The sequence below is a fragment of the Sapajus apella genome, unplaced genomic scaffold (genome assembly GCF_009761245.1).
Source record: "Sapajus apella isolate SASKATOON/1434 unplaced genomic scaffold, GSC_monkey_1.0 scaffold1, whole genome shotgun sequence".
NCBI lineage: Eukaryota > Metazoa > Chordata > Mammalia > Primates > Cebidae > Sapajus > Sapajus apella.
The window spans coordinates 67,785,465-67,809,781 of record NW_022436941.1 but is presented as its reverse complement, the minus strand read 5'-3'; the positions used below and the strand labels follow the sequence as shown (position 1 = coordinate 67,809,781).

Below are 24,317 nucleotides of genomic sequence, written 5' to 3'. Positions count from 1 at the left end.
ATCCCAGAACATTTATTTCCAGAGGTTTTTCATCAAAGGGCACAATCTTGAATAAAATTATACCACTATACCTAAAAGCAACCCTACGCAGTAAGCAAAATCTGCCCTGACCCCTTTTACAGAAGAGAAACTTCAAAAAGGCATTTTCCATCTCCTGACAGTTTTACAATATTCATACCTTCTATGCCCTTCAAGTCTCATCTCTTATTTTCTAACTTCTTTAACAGAAATGTGTGTTCACAAGCTGTGTGTGTGCACATGTGCCTGTGTGTACACAAAAGGCTCATTTTTACCTACTTGATAAAGGAGTTGAGACAATGTTTTGGAAAAAAAAATGTTACTCCAATACGATGGCGAAGGCAAGCTAAAAAGGCTTCATGCTAGAGCCGGCTTTCTGCTCAAATTCCTACATCCTAAAAATGTCCCTGTGGGGGGCCTAAAAATTGAAATCCACTGGGTTCATGGCCTTGAGTTCACTCCTGTCCTGAATTTCCCCAGTGCAAGTCCAAAAGGGCGAGATGTGGCAGAAAGAAGGTGGGAATGTGTGAGCCTCCCACAGTCAGCTCACAGTGCAGCTTGCACTCAGAGAGGAGACTCAGGGACACAAGGTCTCAGGATGCACAGTTCACCTTGGCCTCATGTGCCTGGGCTGGGGAGAGGGAGGCTATTCAATAGCCTGTGCTTGGCTGGGTGCAGTGGCTCACGCTTGTAATCCCAGCACTTTGGGAGGCTGAGGCGGGCAGATCACTTGAGGTCAGGAGTTTGAGACCATGGTGAAACTCCATCTCTGCTAAAAATACAAAAATTAGCCAGCTGTGGTGGCGCACAGGAGGCTGAGGCAGGAGAATTGCTTTAACCCGGGAGTCGAAGGTTGCAGTGAGCCGAGATTGCACCACTGCACTCCAGCCTGAGTGACAGAGCAAGACTCCATCTCAAAAAACAAAAAAACCCAAAACAAAAGCCTGTGCTTTAGACCTGACTCTTTAGCCTTGGTTTCTCCCAGTACCTTCACTGGGTCTTAGGAACTTTAATGCTCAAAACTAATCCCTGTGCCCCAGGAACTCCATCATGAACCTCAAGAGCCCTCCTGAAGGTATTCAGTCAGTGACTTCAGTCTGACCACGAGCCACCTGCATAATTCCACAGCCCTTCTTGGCATCTCAATGGGGAGTCATGGTTCCTTGCCATGTAGAGTATAGCCTGCTTTAAGAAAAGGAGAAGGTGGGTAGAGGAAGCTGAGGCTGCTGTGCAGGTCACTGCCAAGTCCTGGCATGGGGTCGAGTGAAGTTCTGTGGGAGGGGTTGGGCTCCGGGGGACCCTCTTAGGCAGATGCCTTTGCTGCTTCCCGAGCCTGGAACTCCTGTTTCGCTTTCTCCCTCTGTTCCTGCTCTCTCTGGATCAGGCGTACACGGTCTAGATGCCACCGCTGCAGTTGCTGCTCATAGGTGGCGATGTCCTCTGCTTCACAGGTGGAGAGCTTTTCCTTCACAAGCTGCGTGGTCAGACTTAAAAGACTTTCTGACTCAATTTTTCCCAGATCCTGAAGTTTAGAATATAAGGCCTGTTGGAAACAAAGGGAAAAAAGAGAAGAAAGGTAGAGAAGTGAGAGAAGGGTACAAAGAGGAAGGATGAAGCCACCTGCAAAATATCTGCAAGTTTTGCTTGTAGAAAAAAAACATTTTGTTAGGAAATTGTCATGCTGCCTTTCTTCTAGGTGCTATTAGCTTTTGCTGTGTTTTTCAGCTCAGCAGTTTTGTTAAGATGCAACACGTGATTTCTCCCCTTTCACACACAAATAGTAAATGGAACTCCATATGCTGTGTCTCCCTGTGTTTTAAACCACAAAGACAGTCAGGCTGTAACAAATCTATGTTTCCATCCTGACTTAAACCAAACCAAGCAGCAAACTCTAAGAATAAGAATTCTAATATGCAACAAAATGGCAGAGGCATCTGGTAACTGGAGCAAGCCCATCCGTACCTGTGCCTTCAGAATAACTGAAACAAATATTTGCCTTCCTGGCATTCCTCTCAACAGATGGATATCAGTTCAAGGAACAGCTCCCCTGAGTGCCTGCACTGTTGGAGGCGTCCACCTGCTGTGCTCCAATGCAGGTCAGCCTTTACGCACTGCCTGCTTACAGCTTCATCGAAATGGCAGCTTGGTTTGGTTGGTGTTCTGTTCCTGGAGAAGTAAGTATTCAAACATTAATCTATTTAAGTACTTCAAGATGCACTCTCTCATTAGAGAGAGCCACTTATGGGCCCAGCTGTAGCTTATACCACACACCCCCATGTTCCGCAAACAAATGCCACTCATTGGCACAGGGGAGGAGGCTTGCTCCAGTAACAGGGTTGGGGGTGGGCAGGGTGCCTAGGCTCCAGAAGGGGCCAGAGGCCTAATGTGAGATTCAGTCATATAAAAATGGCTCCCAAACAAATGGCCTCAGACTAATAAAATTCAGGCAACGGGAAGAAAAGGATATGTAAAACGAAAATGATTTCTCTCTGATATCACTCTCCATGTGGTTTGAGGCCAACAAGACAGCTTGGGATGCCAGAATGAGGACTCAACTGTGAGTCAGCAAACTTTTGTTCAAATCAAAGTCAGTCACTATGGGCTAGTTTTTCTCGGCTTTGCTGTCATCTAACATGAGAAAGCAGTCTCTAGCATCCACAGCTCTTGCGAGGAGAAATGAAATGCACTGGTGCCCAACACACAGTTAGGAGTCAATAAACATTTGTCTTTTTTTTTTTTGATTTTCATAAAAATACATTTGTAGAGGAATAGGGCTGAGAACTTAATGCAGGCACAGGTTTCTATTCTCTGAGGCAAAGTATGCAAGAAACAAGAGAAGGAAGTTTTAATTTTTAGGAATGATGTGGCAACCTTGGTCAATGTGACTGCAATGAATCATAGTACATGGGACTAAGTAGATTTTTTTTCTTTAGCTTTTCCAAATATACAAGGTTAAGCAAACAGCTTGAAGGGGAAGGCATGCAAATTCTCAGCCCCGCTATACTGCCAGTTCTCCAGGTACCTTGGGAACATTGATTAACCTTTCCTTCTCAGTTTTAAATTATAAGAGGGAAGTTGAGCAATGACTTTATAGAAGTGCTGGGAGAAACTGCTGCTAAAAATACAACAGGATCCCCCTTCCAACACTGGGAAATAGGTCCAGTCTAACTACTGAAAAGATTTAAACACAATAATCTAGCAAAGTTTACATCTTATCAGTACCAAAGTGACACAACAAGTCACACACAACAAATGGGAACGTTTTTTTGCTCTGTACAAAGAATTCCCATTCTGGCAGCACATTTTTTTCCCTTTGCACTAGACAAAAATCAAAGCAGCTAAGAAGCCAAGCATTTAAACGTTGAACATGGTTCTTTCCTGACACTGATCACAGAGCATTTTGGGATGTATAGAGTTAGAAGCTACCAAAGGTGGCTTGAGTGCTCAGGGCTGTTCTGGAAAGAAAGAGTCAAACTGTTTACAGCTTCCATGCAGTATAAGAGAACAACATAAAGCTGCCAAAGGTGAGCAGAGAAAGATGCCTGCGTCTTACCTCTACATACTCAAATGTGGCATTATAATGTCTAACTGGGTTTCTAGGTTATCAAGCACATTTAGTGTAAGATGGAGAAATGGCCACTTTCCACCTGGGGTGGGAGTCAGGTTATTGCTATGAGGAGGCAAGCAACTATCCAGCCAAAAGGCACAGCATATCAGGAATGAGTGGGTAATGACATGCTACCTTAGTGAACAAAACTGACCGATTTGCTCAAGTACAAAAAGGAGCATAAAAATTCCATTGGTTTAAGACCACTTCCTGTGCAAAGCAATAAAAATGTAATTTTTGATGTCAGTTTTTAATGCCTCTTTGTGTGTGACATTGATGCACGAAAAGAATGCTTATCCATCACCACAGGAGAGGAGTGTTTTACGCACTGCTGAGGAGACACAATCCTGCTATGACTCACCTTAAACCGTTCCAGGTATTGAGGAAGCTTGGACTGTTCTGTTTCCTCCATGTCTAACTGCTCCACCAGTTTTTCTGACTCCTGGTTGTCTTCACCTTTTTGGGACTGTTCCTCTGACGCCCCATCAGCCGGAGAAGTCAGCACCTTTAGCACAGCATCCAGCACATCGAGCTGTGGAGCAGAAAGAGGGTCAGCAACTACATGTCTTATGGCCCAAAAGCACATGGTGAAGAGAGACTGGAGAAGGCGAAAGGAAGGAAGAATGAGCTCTAAAAAACTGTGAGAAGATTGCTCTTATAAAACTGAAGGAAATAAAAATGGTCATATTTTTTCACATTATAAACACCCTATCAGATGGCATCAAAAATAGTACAAAACAAATAGTATAAATAAGCAAGCTGGGCTGGGTATGTTGGCTCATGCCTGTCATCTCAGCATTTTGGGAGGATGATGTGGAAGGACTACTTGAGCCCAGGAGTTTGAGACCAGCCTGGGCAACATCGGGAGACTCTGTCACTAAAAAAAAAAAAAAAAAAAAAAAAAAAAAAAAAAAACATGGGGGTACAGCCCTGTGGTCTCAAGAGGCTGAAGTGGGAAGACTGCTTGAGCCTTGAGCCTGGAGGCTGAGGCCATAGTGAGCCATGATCACATCACTGCACTCCAGCCTGGGTGACACAGTGAGGCCCTGTCTCAAAGATCAAGCAAGAACAAAATACCAAATAAGTGAGCTAAGAATTATTTGTGTAAGTGAATCAGCACAATGGCAGCTAAGTTCACTTTTAGTTAGCCAGGCAGGAATCCAGGAATTATGCTTGATGGGGTAAAGTACTTCCCCCTTCCATGTCTTTCTTGCTCAATCAGTTTGGATTTGGGACAAAGGGATAGATCATTATAGACCACAACCAACCAAAGGCCATTTTAAGTGTATGTTAAAGCCTCTGGAAATAAGCAAGGGCCCCCACTCAGAGAAAGATTTTAGCTCACACGGTATATGTAAATTAAGGATCAGTGTAATCCACATAAGCTGCTGGCAAAGACCAGAAATCTATATATGAAATTCATTTGAGTGAGGTAATTTCTGTGACTTAGGAAGTAAATTTAAAAATGGAGGGTTTCTTTTTGTTCTGACCCCTCTCCCCTCCACTCTTACTTTGAGGCACACCTCCCTTGACCCACGGAGGGCCTAATTATCAGAAATGGGATATTAGCAAGAGCAAGGCCAGCAGAAACACCTGCCTGGAAACCAGTTAAATCCTGTCCATGTCACATCAGAACAGAAATCCTGAAAATACGCCAGGGCCTTTTAATACCACTAATATATTACAGCCAAACTGGACACATAGCACATTCTTGCCGACATGTAAACTCATTTTCTACTGTTAGAATGCAAAGAATGCAAATCTGGCTCAGATTGGAAGGAATATTTCCCTGGAAAAGGATTTATGTATAATTTTGTATTTTCAATCACCAGTACTGACTACAGCAGGGTTAAAACAAGTATACTGAGACATGTACATCCTTTATCCTTTGTTATAAATGTCTGGCAACCAGCATAATGATTCACTAGACATAAGTATAAGGTGACAGTACAGACACCAGACCTGACCATCTCAGGGCTGAAATGAAAGCCTAGGGGTAAGCCCTAGTAACCAGAGTCAAGACAAAACAAATATGTGGCTCTATGGTAATGTTTACACCATGGTAACAAGACAACCCATGTCCTTCTAGGCCTCATACTGGCTGTAAAAGCTGCTTGGACAGGAGCAGACACTGCAGCTGCCTGTGGGATGTAAGGCTCGTCATGTCTCCTGGAGTTCAAGCAACCCCATATTGTCAAGGGTCCTAGGTGACCAAGAGGCACAACATTTGGGGCTGGTGGGAGGGTAGTGTTCTTGTCCTGGTAAAGTGAACACCTTAGAACTTTGAAAGGAATATCTGACCCAGATCTCAGCATCACACATTCACACAGAATGGTTTAAGATGGTTCCATCTCTGGACCCAGATTCATTTCTTTTATGGAGGACTTTTATGGAGAAAAATGCTATGTATCCTTTTGGGACTACATGGGGGTACAGAAACACCAAACATATTTAAAATGAAATTTTACCCTCTCTTAAGTTCCCACTGAGATGTTTCTAGGTAAGAGGTGAGGGACGAGGCAGTGGAATAGTTTTTTCCCTAGACAATGAACTATAAATCAATGTTAATCATATTTTCTAGTGCCTTTGGTCAGGAGCATTGAAAATGTCTGTGGTTTTTCATTTTTTCAACTGGCTAAGTATTTACTCTACAGAAATAAAGAAAGTGGGGGTAGGGGAAAGACAAAACAAATTCAAGTTCAGGTTATGGGAAACAGATGGCTAAATCTCACTATATTAGTCTGAGGAACATACCGCTTCTCTACACAGCTTTATGTCTTCTGGGGAGGCAGCTACTTTCTCCATCACTTGAAGGGCTCTGTCAAGGTAGCCTGGCTTCCATATCAGAGGCATGTTGTGGTACACAGCCCGTAGCCCTTGCTGCAATTCCACCTTCCCTGTGGCCAGAAAGAACAACAAAGAATGTTCAGCCATGTCTTCCTACCATTTCTAAGACTGAGGACCTGAAGGCCCAAGTGAATATTCCACCTAGCAGCTCTAGAAGCAGAGAAGGGTCGCTTCTAATCTGTACCAAGAGACTCATCCCATCCAGTGACATTTCAGATGTATAATGAAGAACGTGGTAAAATTCACTGTATCCATTTTTTAATATAAAATTAGATGAACTTGTTTCTCTTCTTTCTCATTTGGGCTGGTGGAGATTTTCATGAAGATGTATAAACCACTGGGGTGAGGGCAATTCAGAAGCTGACATATATGCCTTTAGGTAAGGATACCCTTAAAAAACAAGTCAACTGAGATACAATTTTTGTTTCAAAAACAAAATCTTCCCCAGAAAAAGAAATCCCACAAAGTTCCTACTGTGAAAATCTGGTCAACCCTCTGACAACTTTCCCTGCTAGGAAATGTTTGACATTTTTTGAAATCCTTCAAAACACCCAATCTACTATCCTTATAAAAAACCCTCATCTTTCCCTTCTTTCCTTTGAGTTTCATCAGTTTTAAAATCACAGAGTTCTCATGATCCCTTCGGATCTCTGGACATGAATGCTTCTCTGGGTACCTCAAGCCATCACACTTGGAGTTCAAGTGGTGGACACCAGACAGCAGGGTCTTCTGGTAGGGAGATGGCTGTCTGTATTCCTGTGGCGTAGAACCTCTCTGCACTAATGACCAAAGTCACCTTGAGCTGCCCAGTCTTAAATCCACCTTCTTTTATCTTTCCTCGGAAGGAGGATTGGGGAAAGCCAGAGTAGGACACAAACAGACAAAGCTTATCAGGCGACAGCTAATTTTAGACCTTTAAGGTGCTTGGGGCTGGACTGCAGTTACATTCTGGGCAGCTGCTTCCATCAGGGTTGAGTGAGGCTGCATAGCATATGACACAATGAGAGCAAAGAGCTTCTGATCTGATGGTTGCCATCACAAAGAACCAGAGCCTCGGCTCACAAACAACCACAAAGTACGTTTTCTTTGCCCTGTCAACTTCTAACCAATCCAGGCTGTATGACAGTCCTGAATGCTAATCTGAAAGCAAAGGAAAATGCACGTAAATCAATATTAAAAGGAGGTAGCAAATAAGGAAAAAATGATTTTTAAAAAGAGTGGTCAACTCCTTTGTTAATCTGACAGTCAATAACATCAACTTCAAAAGCAGTCAAACTGCCATAACTTTGTGATTTTCAAAAAACAAAGGTAGCAGAAGCAATGTATAATTGAGGGATGCCTAATTACTTATGACATGATGGGGCAGTAATAAAATAATATGCATTTAATAAACCTTCTGTAAATAAGGACAACATTTTATGTACATTTAGGTTGAATCTTTTTTTTTTTTTTTTTTTTTTTTTGAGAGAGTCTCTCTCTGTTGCCCCGGCTGGAATGCAGTGGTGTAAACTCAGCTCACCACAACCTCCTCCTCCTGGCGCAAGCGATTCTCCTGCCTCAGCCTCCGGAGTGGCTGAGGCTACAGGCACACACCACCATGCCCAGATGATTTTTGTATTTTTAGTAGAGACAGGGTTTTGCTATGTTGGCCGGGCTGGTCTCAAACTCCTGACCTCGTGAGCCACCACGCCTGGCCTAGGTTGAATCTTGTTTGCCCAGATTCCATACAACCCAGATTCTGAGGCCACTCTTCGGTAGGCTTTGTCCTCTTAACCTGTCTGATTTGCAGTGGAATCAGGGCACAAAAGGAAAGCCACCATCGTACCTCCTGGTGCAGTTACACGGTACCCATGAGCTATTCCGCTTTTCCTGAAGTGCTCTACTTGTGCTCTCAGTTTCTCTTCCCTAAACAGGGTTAGAACGTCCCTTTCTTTATCCCTTCTTCACATTGATTGCCAATAAATATTATTATCTATGGCCACCAGAACTAGTTCTTGCTTTACCAGTGGTGACAGATTTTAAGAACACTTTTTACTCTCTTATGGAGTAACTGTAAGGCCATCAAGGTCTATTTTTATGTCTAAAAATGAAGGCTAATTGGATTTCACTGGTAAACTTAAATCAAATTATAATTTTATTATGAACTAGAAGAATGCAATAATTCTGCCGAAGAACAATATTTGTAAGGATCTTTTAGCTTACCAAGAAGTGCATAGCCATATAACTGGGAACTGAAACCCACTGAGTTTTTCTGTTTCAGACCTGGAAGCAATAGGGATGCACCGAAGTTCCTCTCCTCTTCCCACTGCAACAGAATATACCGGATCATGGTCCATCCAAACAATGAGTACTTTATACAAAAATGGGACTTTTAACGACATGAGGAAAAGAACATGTTATAACATTAAGTAAACAAAGAAGAACAAAACTATATATACATTATAATCCTAATTTTGTAAATAAAAGGTACTTATGTCTAAAGAAAAATATAGGAAAGAAATACTCTAGATGTTAATGGATTTTTGGGTAGTAAAATTATGAGCAATTTTGGTTTTCTTTTCTGTATCTTTTATTATTTTCCAAAAATTTGGCAATGAATAAGCATTTCTTTTACAGTCAGAAAAGCAAAACAAAACAAAACAAAAATAAAGAGTACACCTTAAACCAACAGTCACTTGAGACAATCAGTAAAGGTTCAACATGCATGTCAGCCCCATAGTCATTCACACTGCTGTGGCCTGATGGAGCAAGCTTTTGAATTTTAAACAATTTAGCAATGATAAGACTTCTTCAGAGTGTTACAATAAATACCACAATTTGTGCCTATCAAAAACAAATTAGGCAATCAGAAACACTTAGTGATCGTTTCTTTCAACCCAGGGTGCAAAATTACGCTTCAATAAAATCGAAGCCTTTTGAGACGGCAGAGAAACAAAGGGCAAAAATGCAAGCATTGCTAAACCTGCTGCAGACTAGTAACGATGACTAGAAGACCTGCTGGCAATGCGGCCAGGGGAGAGCCTTGGCAAATCCCCAGTGGGATCTGTGATCTTCTTGGTCCCACATTAGTATACACTGACCAGGGCTGGAGCCTTAACTCTGGCTTCAAAACACAGAACAATAAGCTCAGGTTGCCCTGCACTGGTTTCTGTATCCAGAGATTAGGGAGAACAGAGAAGGAATAATGTCTGTAGGCTGCAAGTGCAGCCACGTGCAAGTGAGGCACCCCAGGTGTTAATAAAAGCACCCAAACATCTTTACTGTGAATAGCTTTTGTGCAATACAAGTGTCATTTCTTGAGGTTATTTCCCAATCTTTGAGGAAAGCAAAGACCTCGGGAGAAAAACAAAACTCCCCCGCAAGCATTTCCGCAGCACAGGTAAATAAAAGAGCTGATACTTAAAAACCAGGTCATTTTACTTTCAAAAGCAAATCACTCTAAGAAGTTTGATTCTCCCCACCTAAAACTGCACGAAGAGTGGGGCGCGTGAATAATAAATAAGGAGGCTTAAAAACATGATTTCCTCCCCATAGGGAAAAACATGAGCAAGAGTATCAGGATGTAGTAGGGGTTAAAGTCAAATGAACACTACAATATCTAAGCAATAGATATCTTTGATGTGTTAGGAGTCCAGCAAGGGTGGCGATACTTCTAAAGGACTTCAGAAAAGATGAATGAAAACAAACAGATGACTGTCTTAGAAATTTTCTGATCATTGTCTGGGAATGCTGCAACTACTGCTGCTTATATGAAGCTATTTATGTGTCAACATAAAATAACAGATCTCTTCCAAGCCTTTAGTTTCTTTTCTATTTTTTTTCTTTGGAGACAGGGTCTTGCCCTATTGCCCAGGCTGGAATGCAGAGGTGTGATCACAGTTCACTGTAACCTCAAACTCATGGGATCAAGGGATCTTCCCACCTCAGCCTCCTGAGTAGCTAGGACTACAGGCATGTGCCACCATGCCTGGTTAATATCTTTTTTATATTTTCAATTTTTGTAGAGATGAGGTCTTGCTATGTTGCCTAGCCTGGTTTCAAACTTTTGACCTTCAGCAATTCTCTTGCCTTAGCCTCTCAAAGTACTGAGATTACAGGCATGTGCCACTGCACCTGGCCCAAGTCTTTAATTTCTATTGTAGATACTATAATGGACTAATTCAGGTACAGTTTCATCAATGCCCTCAAAGTTTTCCAGTTTCATGCTTTGCCTCTTCTATTAATACAAAGCAAATCCTCATTCTCCCATCTTTCCCTCTTTACTCTCTACTTCATAGCTAGACATCCAAAAGAGTTGTCTATACCTCTAAATCATTCTACAAACCACTCCGATTTGGTTTCCTGCTCCATTACTTTTAAGGAAACAAGGTTACAATTTAGTGCCTCACATGCCACTAAATGCAATGAACTTTTTTTATTTCTCATTTTACCCTACCTCTTTGGAAGCATTCTACATAGTAGACTGTGTCTTCCTATGGATTCTGTGGCCCAACACATTCCTGATTTGCCTTCTTTTTGCTTTCTGGCTCATTTGCCAACATTTACTCATGGATATAAGTCTCCAAAATTATATCTCCAGTTCATCTTTCCATTAAGCCCCAGTTCCTTGGTGAAATCTCGTGACTGTCTCAAATGAATTTCAACATGCAACATGTTCAGAGCCACATTAATGATTTTTCTCAAAATATCCAGTCTTTTCCCAAAGTTCCCTTTTGCAGACCATGGAACCCCTTCCATCCAGATGTATAAGTCAGAAACTGAGGAGAGAATATGTGACCCCTGCTTCCCTGCCTCATCTTGTTATTTACCTCCCAAATATGCCCACTGGCTACTCTCTAACTGCATCACATCCTACTCTCTATGCTACATTATCCCTTGTACAGATTCATGGTGGCCTCTCAAATGGTCTGACCATAGCCATCCTTGCCCTGCTCTGATAGCTTATCCAGAGTACGCCAGAAGGACCTTATCAAAACAGATTTGATTATTATATACCCTCTGTTTCAAACTTTTCAAGGGTTTCTCGCAATTTTTAGCATGAACACAAAATGGCTCAGTATGACCTACATTCTCCAGCCCTATCTCACTCCACATCCTCCCTACCATCTTCTGTTGTAACTACATTGACTTTCTTCTTCCAGGCCATTTCTGCTCACTCAGTTTTCTGCCACAGAGCATTTGCACATGTTATTTTCTCTTTTTGGACTGTTCTTCCCCTACTTAGCCAGCCAATTACCAGTCATCCTTCAAATAGTAACCTAAGAAATATTTCCTTAAGGAAGCCATTCCTAACCAATTTAAGTTTAAAATACAGACAAAACTCCCTATAATACAGTCTTTTCATAGATTTCTCCTTTGGAGTGCTCGTAATAGTCGCAGTTTTATACCTGTGTGATTGTTTCATTTAAACATCTGTGTTCTTCCTAGATCGTAAGTAGGAAGTGTTTGCTCACCATTATATAGCTAGCACTTGCCAATGTATGGAATTTGTATGTGTTCAATATAGTGTATCTAATGAATTAATAATGAATGTGGGGTATACTGTAAGACTGTGACACTCAAAAGGGCATAACATGCCACTTACTCTTTACAATGTGGGCTAGACTAAATGACCTCTTCAGTTCCTACCCAAACTGGGATTTTTTTGATGTTACAACTGAGTTTAAGGGCAGATGGCAGAGGCAGACTGCCTGGCTTTACCAGGTGGCTTTGTTATCTACTAGCTGGGGGGTTACTCTGTAACATCTCTAGGCCCCAGTCTCCTTATCTGCCTAGAGTTGTTGTGAGAATTAAGTGCATTAATACATTTATAACAAGAACATAGCCTGGTGTAAAGTAAGTGCTACATAAAATATCAGTTATTGCTGTTGTTATTCTTAGGACAACAATAAACAATGATTAAATACTCAAACCTAAGACCTGAAACCAAAACTTGATATTCCAGACTTTCCAAAACGGAACTGCCCTAGAGCAACCTTAGGAAAATACTGATACAAATGAAATAATCAGTATTTCATACCCCAGGTAATGAATGGTCAACATTAGCTGCCTCACTGCCTCTGTGACATGCCATGTCCAGCTCTCAATGATTACCAATGACCCGTTTCTGAATGTCTGAGGTGCACTCAGCTTAGCTCAAGTTTCAAAATATGCACAAGGACTTTCTTTTGAGATTCTCTCAAGTGGAAGAACAACCAATTCCATTAGTTGGAAACCAGTAACTAAAATGTATAGCATGAACACTCATTCCTGGTTGTGCCGGCAGACAGCTTTTTCTAGCTTTTGAGAGCAAGCCCCTGCTTGCCTTTTCTAAAGTTCTTAATACGGCTTTTGGGAACATCACTTACACTGAAGTCTGTCTTCTTTGCCAGGCAATGAAACAAAACATAGAGGGAGAGAAGTTGGGTGGAAGGCACTTCAAAGGCTTCTTGCATCATGACCTCAAAAACCACAGATAAAGCATCTAGCAAGAAGATGAAAGTAAAATGAGAGAAAATTAGTTGTAGGTAATATTACCAAATCTTTATTTGACTATAAACAGTCTTAAAAAGTGGGGCATGGTTTAAAAAAAAAAAAAGGCAGAATTAAGAAGTAAAATATGTGGGCTCTGGCCCTAGCTCTTCCACAAACTAGGTTTTTCCTAAGTCTTCAGCTTCTATTTTACATACCACAAGGAACTAGATCAGATGCTACTGCACCAATGTCCTGAAGGACATTAAATAAACCACTCATTTCTCTTGGCCCCCAGTATCATCTTCATAATAATAAAATACTATTTGCTTTATCTACTTCAAAGGAATTTTGGACAGTTCAATAAGATAATACATATGAAAATGGCTCATACTGTGATACAAGTTTAAGGCATCATACCTTTTAGCTAGAAGAGCTAAGGCATAAAGGAGAAACATATATTCTCAAGGTCACCCTGACAAGCAGAGCAGAGAGGCTGGTCTGACTGCTCTATTCTCTGCTCTGGTACCTTTTCACTGTTAAGGCAGAAGAGGACAAAACACTAAAGGAAAACCGAAATCTCAGATATTATTTCAAAGAAAGCAAAATAATGACTATAAAAAGGACCATAAGGCTCAGTTTATAATGCTTGTTGGAAGGGAATGGGAAATGTTCATTCATAAATTATAAGCCCCTGAGTATAACATATAACATATTTGTTTGCACATGAATTCTGGTCATAGGAGTGCAGGCTTGCAATTTTTATTTTCTCTTGACATTCTACAACATAAATGGAGGCCAGGAAAATCAAGTCAAACAATTTCTTTTCTGTAGTTATTTGGTGGTAAAGTAGAGAATATTAACAATGACTTGAAATATAGAGCTTGTTCATATCACAAGCACAACAAATGTTTTTGACTGAGTTATTTTTTTAACCAATTTTTACATATATTCATAATTATAAAATAGCACTGATTTACAGCTGTTCCTAGCCAGCTGTTTTTGCACATGTTGTCAAGGTTCTGAATGAGGCCACAAGCATGAATTGCTATGTTCTTTCTGCAAATGGGGAAACTGAGATAGACAGGCAGACCAGGTAGTCAACTAATAAGTCAACAGAAAAATAAGAACCTGGAAGGGATTTTCTTTTACATAAACAAACAGACCAGTAATATTTTAAAAGAGCATAGGCTCAAAATTCAGTTAAAAAAAAAAATCTCATTTCTGCCAACTGTTCATTACTGAAGCCAAAATTATACTTGAAAAATAAATTTACTTTATCCTTTATTTGTATTCTGGATTTCAGCCAGTTTGGGAAGTGAAATTAGATTGGCCTGTATAATTAACTTACTTTTCCTCTATAATCATTTATGTACTTTGATATTTTCTATCTCAGCAAAAATAAAAAGAATAATATTTTTAAAAATTTTGCATAAATGACAATCATCAAAACTTTTCTGACTAAAAGAGTGATGAAGAGATGTTATTAAGGAATAAGAAAGGGGAAGGTCTTACATTTGTACACCTCCCTTTGGGAGTTGGAAGCCCTACACACGGAATCTGGGCTTAGTTTCTTACCTTCGTAATTTTCTTTCTCTATGAAAGAATCCATCAGTAAATTGAATGTAAAGTTATCTGGAAAAATTCCATATTGAACCTATAATGAAAATGAACATAGCAGGAAACAAAAGAGAAAATTATCTAATTTAGTCTGTAATGTATGCCTATGTATTACTCAGAATAAAACTTGCCACCATTAGCTTTAAAATATTTGACCATCCTTTTACAGCATCTGTAACAGTGAAATAGAAGCCAGGACTCATGAGGTATGGTAACCGGAACTGCTGGTCAGAGTGAGAAAGTTTTGAGTGGGTGTCTGATATGAGAATTGATATGTAAGAAATAAAGCCCCAATTCTAACACCTCATCATAGCTTTAAAAAAAAAAAAAAAAGAAAGAAACCCATATAAGCCCCCAAACAGTTCAGTGGCTTTTATAAAGTATGAATAACAATGCCAAAACAGACTTTCATGGGAAAGCAGACATTACACAGCATTTTCTGGTTCTTAGTTTGGCTTTTAAGGTCCCAAGAAATATGCCAACAAATATTTACTCCAAATTTTCTAGAATATTGTATCACACAACTCAATATTTGAGAATTCAGATTTCTTAAAATGTGGATCCCTTTAGCAACTGCAGAATATAGATTTTCTAGGAGCTGATAAATTCCTACGTCTTAGACCTATAGAATCAGAATCTCTGGGAATTGGGCACAGAAACCTGAAATTTTAGTGAGGTTCTTGTGATTTTCATGCATACTCATTTTACTACCAATGATCCAGATTATGGCTGCATTTTTATTTGTTTCAAATTCTTCAGTAAGGTCAACTACCATACACTACAGGGCTCCATTCTTCCCTCTTGCAACCAGTAGAAACACCTGAGGAATTTTTCCAAATTATATCCATATCCCCTTGGGAGGTTTTTATACAGTCCTAACACCTGAATTGTGAATCACTGCTGAACTGATTCACTGTTTCCAGGAGTTATATATAGGAGTCTCTGGTGTGCTGAAATGAAAAAATTGTCTAAAAACCACTGTTTTATAGGTTGTAGCTCATGGCCAGTGTCTACATTTCTCAAAGCAGTCATCCAAATCAGTATTAATCCCTAAGGCAGGGTAAAAACAAAATATTTTAGGATGATAAGTCATTAAAGCTGAAAGGGATTTTAGAAATCAACTGGTCAGTAACTCTCAACCCAGGCTGTAAATGAGAATCAAATGAGAGCTTTAAAAAACAAACAAACAAAACCAATGAGGGATGAATAGGCAGGGCACAGAGGATTTTTAGGGCAAACTATCCTGTATGATACTACAATGATGGGTACATGTTATTATACATTTGTCCAAACTCATAGGAAGTACAACATCAAGAGTGAACCCTAATGTAAACCAGGGCCTTTGGGTGACAAAAGTTTGTCAATGTAAGCTCATCAATTGTAACAAATGTACCACCCTGGAGCAGGATGTTGATTATGAGGGAGGCTATGCATGTGCTGGGGCAGGGAGTATGTAGAAAATCTATGTACTTTCCACTCAGTTTTGCTGTTGAAGGAAACAAAAATATTTCTCCCCAAAATAATTGAGGATGTTCAGTTAAAGACACTGAAAATGCAGGGGAACACTCTTCCTTAGCCTCCATTTGCCTGATGGCAGCACATAAATTATTCCTTCCTAGAACAGCACTTGCTTCTCAGCCCAGAGAAGGTACCAGCAGGAATCAGAGGAATCTGAGAACACATTTTACTAACTTCCCACATTTTCCCACCTTTAAAGACTGGAACTTTTTCCTCCTTTGTCTTGTCACTGTATAGGATTTATGGCTCTTGGTTGAAATACTATTTCAGCAAGGCCCTACACTACTGCCTTGAGACAGAAATGCTTTTGAACTGATGTCTTTCCTGTGTGATGAGTACAGCATGTGTTAATAAACTTTTGCTTGTTTTTCTTTTGTTAATCTGACTTGTTTTCAGCAGAGCATCTCAACTAAGAACCTAAAAAGGGAAAGAAAATAAATTTCCTTCCCTTCACTGTGAACCCAAAACTGATCGAAAAATTTAAACTTATTTAAAAAAAATTAAAATTCCGGCCGGGCGTGGTGGCTCAAGCCTGTAATCCCAGCACTTTGGGAGGCCGAGGCGGGTGGATCACGAGGTCAAGAGATCGAGACCATCCTGGTCAACATGGTGAAACCCCGTCTCTACTAAAAATACAAAAAATTAGCTGGGCATGGTGGCACGTGCCTGTAATCCCAGCTACTCAGGGGGCTGAGGCAGAAGAATTGCCTGAACCCAGGAGGCGGAGGTTGCGGTGAGCCGAGATCGTGCCATTGCACTCCAGCCTGGGTAACATGAGTGAAACTCTGTCTCAAAAAAAAAAAAAAAAAAAAAAAAAAAAAAAAAAAAAAAAAAAAAAAATTAAAATTCCAATGCCTGGGCCCCAGACAGATCAATTAAACTAGAATTTCAGTAGCAGAGGCAAACATCTACAATTTTTAAAAAGCGTCTTGGGTGATTTCTAACTCTGGCTGCCCTAATGAGCAGCCAGAGTTAGAAATCACCGATATACTACAACACCCTTGACTTAGAGTTGAAAAAACTAAGATCTAGAAGAATACAATTATTTGCCTAAAGTTGCCAGCAATCAGTGGAACCTGTGAGGCTACAGCCTGGATCTTCTGATTTCTAGTTTGATGTCCTTTCTACTAAAAGACTCAAGAAGCAGCAAAAATGAGACCCTCCTAGTTTTGTTATCATAGAAATCTTTGAGTGTTATCTGTGTCATTATACTCTAAACTGAAGAAAACAAGATTTAATCCATTATCCAGGGACCTAGCTCTCTTACTCCCTTCCTCACTTCCCCTTAACATACCTTATACCCCAGGCAAAAAGGCAATGTATTACTCTCAAACTGAGTCTTTGTTTTTGCCCAGTTATGCCTCTGCTAATACTGTTTGTGCCAGCCCATCTCCATGTGCAAGCATGCATCTTTTGGTGACCATCTTAAATGGTACCTCATGTCTCTTTTAATTATTTCCTTCCAATTGGATTCCCTCATCTTAATTCTCCAAGCTGTTTTTACTTTTTTTTTTTTTTTTGAGACAAGGTCTCATTCTGTTGCCCAGGCTGGAATGCAGTGGTCTCATCACAGCTCAATGCAGACTCGACCTCGTAGGCTCAAGTGATCCTCCTACTTGAGCCTCTAGAGTAGCTGGGACTATATGTCTTGAACTCCTGGGCTGATGCGATTCTCCCATCTTGGCATCCCAAAGTGCTGGGATTACAGGCATGAGCCACAGTCCCTGACCTTCACAAATATTCTTGCATGGCACTTACATTTGCCTAATATTAAATTTATAAGTAATCCTGCTTATCTGCCTTATTAAATTATAAGTTTCCTGAGGGCAAAGACAGAATGTTACTCATTTTTATATCCACTATCAATAACCAATGTCTCACAAACAAACTGTGCATAATATATATTAACTTGAATTGGACCAAAGTCATGGAAATAAAACTATTCTGCACAGAAGGGGGACCCAAAAACAAAATCAGTATTCCTTTTCAGTGCTAACTTTCAAGGTCCAGTGACATTACAGGCATAATACATTTTCATAAAAAGACTATTAAAATGTCTTTATGGTTCAAACTAGTGTTTAGCTTCAGACTCACAATAATAACATTCTAAAGTTCTGTTTATTTTATATTTACTATATACAGTAGGAAGGTAAGAAAGACTCAACTCTTGGGTGGTGTAAAAGTCAGAAAGATCCTAATCCTAGAGTGTTCTCAGGCTTGACAGGAGGAGTCAGGGACTCAAAAGACATAGGAGCAAACATGGTCAGGTTTTCCCCCTAAACTTCAGCAGAAGGAAACAGGCAAGAAACCTAAGGCTTAGCAATAAAGAATAAAATGACCACCAGTACACAGTTCTTCTGATTAGACTACCTTTTGCTTATTCCTGTCCTTTTCTGAGTCACTATGTTTAGAAAAGCAGCAGCTATGGGATTTAAAAAAAATTTATTAATGAACTTATACCCAGCCCCATTCTGTTAATAAGAAGGATATTTAAGGCCAAATAATTTTTAAAAGTTATTTCTGGTGTTATTCTTTGCTGTACCATAATAGGTACAAACACCATATCATCTAAACTCAGGAAAACAGGCTGCAGATCCACGGAACCACTCACCTTATTCACAAGGGTATATAAGGCTTTGTCTTGTGCATCGTATTTTAGACACTGCCTAATCCAAGTGTGGATAGTCCAGTTTCTCAGGTACCAGCTGTTGGGGCTGTGTCGAAATCTAAATAAGCACAAGAAGAGAGAAAACTGGTTTTAACTCTTAAATATCAAAACACATCTTCCATCAATAGGTTCTTCTCTTAGATATTTACCGAGTGTAATGTGACAGAAATTCATAAAAGTTAACAACTGACAAAAACTTGAGAATGAAACTCATTAACCACCAAGTCTGAAATGGTAAACAGAAGAGAAGGCAAACTAATAAATAACAAAAAAATTTTACCAAAATTGTATTCCTTATACCCCTTGCTTCAACATCTTATTTTAACAGAATTATGAAAAATGATTTGTGGAAAATACTAATCATGGCATTATATAAACAGATGTTTCATTAGAAAAGAGATGTGAAGCTTAAGCTGAAACTTTGGAAGTTTAAAACAGATGAAGAAAATGAAAAATAGGATAGCACAGCAACTCTGTAGAGGAGAATCAGCTTTGAGTAACAGTGGGATTTCTTTGGCTCTTAGGAGAGACTGGGATACTCTTCACTGAGTCAAAGGAAAACAGAGGAAATAAAAGAAATAACAGGAAACTAAGAAATAAAAGTTGAGTAAAACTTAACATTCATGCCCTCCAGGATCCACAATCCCACACTGTTCTTCCCAGCTCCACTGTAGCTTGTCAGTTTATCCCTTACTTCCTAGAGCTCCCCACAGGGTCTTAAAAGTCTGAAGCAGTCCAGGATGAGTTACATACAGTAATAGTATTCCCACAAAGGAATGGTGCTTGGAAAGGAATTCCAAATGCTGCTTTTGCCTGAGTTCACACACATTGCTAACACCTGGGATGGAAGCTGCTGCTCCTAGTTCCTGGGGTCCGTGACAAGACTCAGAGTAGAGATTGGGCTGTGAGATGGGGTGGAAAGGGCTCTGTAGTCCCTCTTTTTATTTATCTACTTTGATTAGGATGGACCCTCATATACTGTATCATGTTAGCTGAAGTCCCCATGTTTTCCTTAATCATTCAGGAAGCAGGCCAATTGCTGGGCCCCACAAACTAAGAGTTTAATCAAAGTCTTCTAAAAAAGAAAAAGGTGAGATAAAAACCTAGTGCTAAAGGAGTCCATGCCATGTTTGAGAGTCAAGGTACAGATGAATTGTAGTGGTTTTTAGAGGCTGATTATTCAGTCTGCTTCCTGTTATTTCCTGCCATCTGCTATTGGGATAGTTTCCTCTGAATAGGCTCTTTGCCAAAGTAATAGCTAAAAAAAGAAGAGGAAGTGAGAAATAGTATTTAATTTAGGATATCTATTAGTGCTCTGGTGACAGATTTGGCAAAAATAAGATCCAAAGATGTTTTATGGATTTAGGGTCTTCTAGGTCACCTGATTCTCTTAAATATTTCAGGTTTTGCTGGAAAATGTCTTTCTCTCTCTATTTTTCTCTACAAATTAGCCCATTAAAAATCAGAAATACGTCAAATTAAGTTTAGGATGAGAGTGACCTGGCCAGAGAAAGGCACAGTATAGGGGCCCTAGATCCTCAATCTTTAAGTTCCTCTGCAAAGAAATGAAACAAAATATACCTTTTAGTATTTCATGCTTTCGCTTACATTTGTTTTTATATTTGTATTTTTATTTTTTGAGACAGGATCTCACTATCGCCCAAGCTGGAGTACAGTGGTGCAATCCTAGCTCACTATAACCTCTAACTCCTGGGCTCAAGCAATCTTTCCTCCTCAGCCTCCCGAATAGCTGGGAGTATAGGTGCATGCCACTACACTCAGCTAATTTTTTGTAGAGATAGGGTCTCCCTATGTTGTCCAGGCAACATTTTCAAATCAATAGTTTAGCTACCTGATTCTTGTTTCTCTGAAAAATCTGAGATTTAAAATGAAATGACCAATTAAAAATTAGTTTAAATAAAGAAAAAAAGTCAAGTAAAATATCAGGTATACTGCCTCAATGATGGTGATGCCTCCTCATCAGCCTGTAAGTTCCTGGGTTAACAGAGACAGAGACTGACTTGCTCAATACTGATTCCTGTACTGACACAATTCTTGGCCCATAGGTTTTCGGCTAATAAAAAAAAAGAGCTTTAATCAACACTGGTATTAAATGCTAGTATGCACCAATCATTTTGTTAATGTCTATAGTATATATAAAGACACGTAAATTCCCTGTTTGGGGCATTTATAGTCTCATTACAAAAAAGATGCACACATAATTTAATAATAATAAATGGTGGGGCATGATAAGTACCAAAGACAAAAAGAGATTGCTGGAGGCTAAAGGGTTTTTTGGTAGTAGCAGTTGTTGGGTTTAGTCAATTTTTCCTTTAAAAAGACACAAAACAAAATATGATTTTTTTGGTAATGACTTCAGGAAAAAAGTATATCAAATGCCAATTACCACTCTCACTCAAGATTATTTTAGACTTAATCCTCATTTTAAATCTAAGTGTCTGGCTCAGGATGCTTCCAGTGACCACTAAAGTTGTAACTTTTTCTTTGATAATGAACTTTACAATAAGAACACCATGACCATATCTAACCAAACACCTTTCTCTTATTCATGATCAGCAGATCACTTTTAGGCTTTGAAAAATAACAAAGACTGATAATGAGAGCCTAGCTTTAGACCTTCAAAGCTCAAATTAAAACGTATTTTAAGCCATTTGCTAAGCTTCTAAGGCTAACTTCAACACATAGAAGAGCAGGAAAGTCTTTTCTTCTCAAAAGCCCTTCCTTCACAGACTTTCTCTCTTAGAAGCCTGAAGGGAAAGTTACTCAAGACTTCACACATTGAGTATAATCATCTCTGCACAGCAGCCCTTTGAGATATTTGTCAAGAGACTCAGAGAAGTCTAATAAGTCTCCTCCCTCTCCTATCCTGGGACAAGGCTACTTGGTATAAGCTCTGCTCTCTAAGCCCTAACAATCCTAGACCCAATTATGGTTAGGTCATTTTCTTTCTATTTTATAAACATTTTGAGAGATAAGGTCTCACTCTGTCACTCAGCCTGGAGTGCAATTGCAAGATCACAGCTCACTGCAGCTTTGAACTCCTGGACTCAAGCGATCCTCCTGCCTTTGCCTCCTTCTTTATTTCTGTAGAGACAGGGTCTTGCTATGTTGTCCAGGCTGGTCTTAAATTCCTAGCCTCAAGTGATCCTCCCACCTTGGCCTCCTAAAGAGCTGGGATTATAGGCATGAGCCACTGTGCTCAGCCTAAGACATTTTCAATGAACTCTCACAAGAAATATATTGAGGAATAGCAGTGAAATACACACATACCATAAAATGTGCTGCCCAAAGGGCAATTCCTGAATTTCCCACCCAGGCAGTAAATGAACTCCTTTCTAGGCCCCCATCAGCATTAAAAAGAGAAACTTATTTGAGTGGCTATCTGGAATATAAACAAGTCAAAACACTGGACCAGCAAGGTTCAATTTTGGATGGCAAGTTTGAGACAAATTCCTGTTGGTGACTTTTTAAGTCAACTAAACTTAAGGACTTCTCAACTTCCAGTAGTAATATGACAGGTGAGTGAGTCTTTGGAATGGGCACTTGCCTGGAATGATTCTGTGGACTGCTGGAAGAGCATTCTCCCTTTCTGCCAGGAGAAAGGCAAAGAGAAAAGAATACAACTAACACATTGATTTTCCAATTTGACTGCAAACAGACTGGCTTTTGTTCTTGCCTGCTCTGACCACCAGCCTGGCAGATTACAGACAGCCACTGTAGGAGTCCCCTCTGTGCGCCTAAGTCATCAGCTGTTTGCTCACCTCGACAGAAGCTTTATTATTGCTGAGGCCAGCAGGCTGTCAAAATAGGCAAACTGTGTGAGTGTAGGAAAGATTAACAAATACAACCCAAATAACCCCAACAAGGTTGTGTTCATGAAGGGTAAAGGTACTCTGAGCTTTCAGCTTATAAAATGCGAGTACACTTACAATTCCAAGGAAATGTGTATTTCTTGGAGGGGCACAAGAAAGAGTGACAAAGTGAACTCTCAAGTTCTAGCTCTAGTTCTAAAAGTTGGTATCCCATGGCTAAAGACATCTCTGTCCGCAATGCTGAGTAGGGTTTTCAGGTGAAGACAGAGCTTGCCTAGGAAGCCAAATCATGGCCAACCAAATGGCAGGAACTGAGAAGCTTCCTCTTCTCAAAACTCAGGCCATACTCAGAACTCTTCAGGGCATCTGCCTGCACTGCTGCTCATTCAATACTGATGTTACCAGGAGGAGAGCAGAATCACAGGCTGCCAAACTGACATGGGAGTGAAAGTCTTGGATATCACAGAGATTTCTTAGAAGGGAAGAGAAGTTACATAAAAGAGATCAAGAGTGAAAAGAAAAACACCAGAGACTGTGATAATATAGGAAGCACTTGACTGTGTGTAAAGTTGCATGGGATTTCCTGTTTGACCAATTTCATCATTTAATTAAAAAAAAAAAAAAAAAAAAAAAAAAAAAGGCTAGGCACAGTGGCTTATGCCTATAATCCCAGCACTTTTGGAGGCTAAAGTTGGAGGATGTCTTGAAGCCAGGAGTTTGAGAGCAGTCTAGGCAACACAACGAGACCCCGTCTACCCACACACATACACATGCAGCACTCACAGCACACATACATACCAAAAAAAAAAAAAAAAAAAAAAAAAAAAGAAGAAGAAGAAAAAGAAAAGAAAAAAAGTGGGCTATAACCTTTCTTCTATAGGGCTGAAATAAAGGTTTTGTTATTGTTGAATGGCTAAAGTGGCAATGCTCATCAGCTCTTTTGGTATCACAAATAAAAATGCTCCAGGCTGACCAGGCCCAACACACAGATGCCAGAGCCTGAAGCCCAACAGCTCACAGCTCCACCATTTAGCTGCAACACTGGCTCTTCCACATGAATGAGCAAGCTTTCTACAATGTTTATCTGATTCCAAGAGCCACCAACCTTAAACACACACATGCAGCTTTCCCTCCGCCCCAGTGAATTCTGTATCCTGTGGCAACAGGCTTTACAGATGGGAACCTCAGCCACCGAGCTGGGTAGACACAGAGATGGGAGAGGGGGCCAGGGTAAAGGGTGGAAAAAAAGAATGCCAAGAAGAAAATACGGCTGGCTCCAAAGCCTATAGTGTGGACCAAGGATCTTATCAACGAAGTAAAGTTAGCAATTATCAAAAGGAATGAGTGCTTCCTTGAACTAGAACCAAAAACAAAAGTGTCATGTGACTATTTAACTCAGAATCTGATTCAATCACTGCTACCTACTTTCTCATTCCAAAAAGACATTTTCTTTTTCATCCTTCTAGAAATTCTGCTTTCAGAATTGTTAATTTCAAAATATTTATTAGTTGCCCCTTATGACCACAAATAAAATCAAATTTTGATAAGATAATTTTCTAATGACTATTTTATTTTTGTCAAGTACTTAAAAAAAGAGAGCGAGGTTTAATACAGAAATCAATAATAGAAACACCAGTATTATAGGATAAAATTTCCTGCTATGGATCTCAGAGTCTTACTCAAATAATTTAAGGTAATTTTAACTTTCCACATACACATTCTTAGCCTGCACAAAATAAAAGCGCCAAGTGCAAGA

General features: G+C 39.9%; 1 protein-coding gene across 1 annotated transcript in view; it reads right to left on the bottom strand.

Moving 5' to 3' along the window:
- Positions 1 to 24,317, bottom strand: part of MRPS27 (mitochondrial ribosomal protein S27) — a 99,980-nt gene continuing 75,663 nt past the window's right edge. The window contains exons 5-11 of the mRNA XM_032278802.1: positions 18,672 to 18,786; positions 14,501 to 14,579; positions 12,820 to 12,935; positions 8,675 to 8,777; positions 6,380 to 6,522; positions 3,987 to 4,157; positions 1 to 1,561 (exon numbers count right to left, since the gene is read on the bottom strand). Coding sequence (XP_032134693.1) covers positions 1,322 to 1,561; positions 3,987 to 4,157; positions 6,380 to 6,522; positions 8,675 to 8,777; positions 12,820 to 12,935; positions 14,501 to 14,579; positions 18,672 to 18,786 — 967 coding nt within the window. The 3' untranslated portion in view covers positions 1 to 1,321. The remainder of the gene's footprint in view (positions 1,562 to 3,986; positions 4,158 to 6,379; positions 6,523 to 8,674; positions 8,778 to 12,819; positions 12,936 to 14,500; positions 14,580 to 18,671; positions 18,787 to 24,317) is intronic.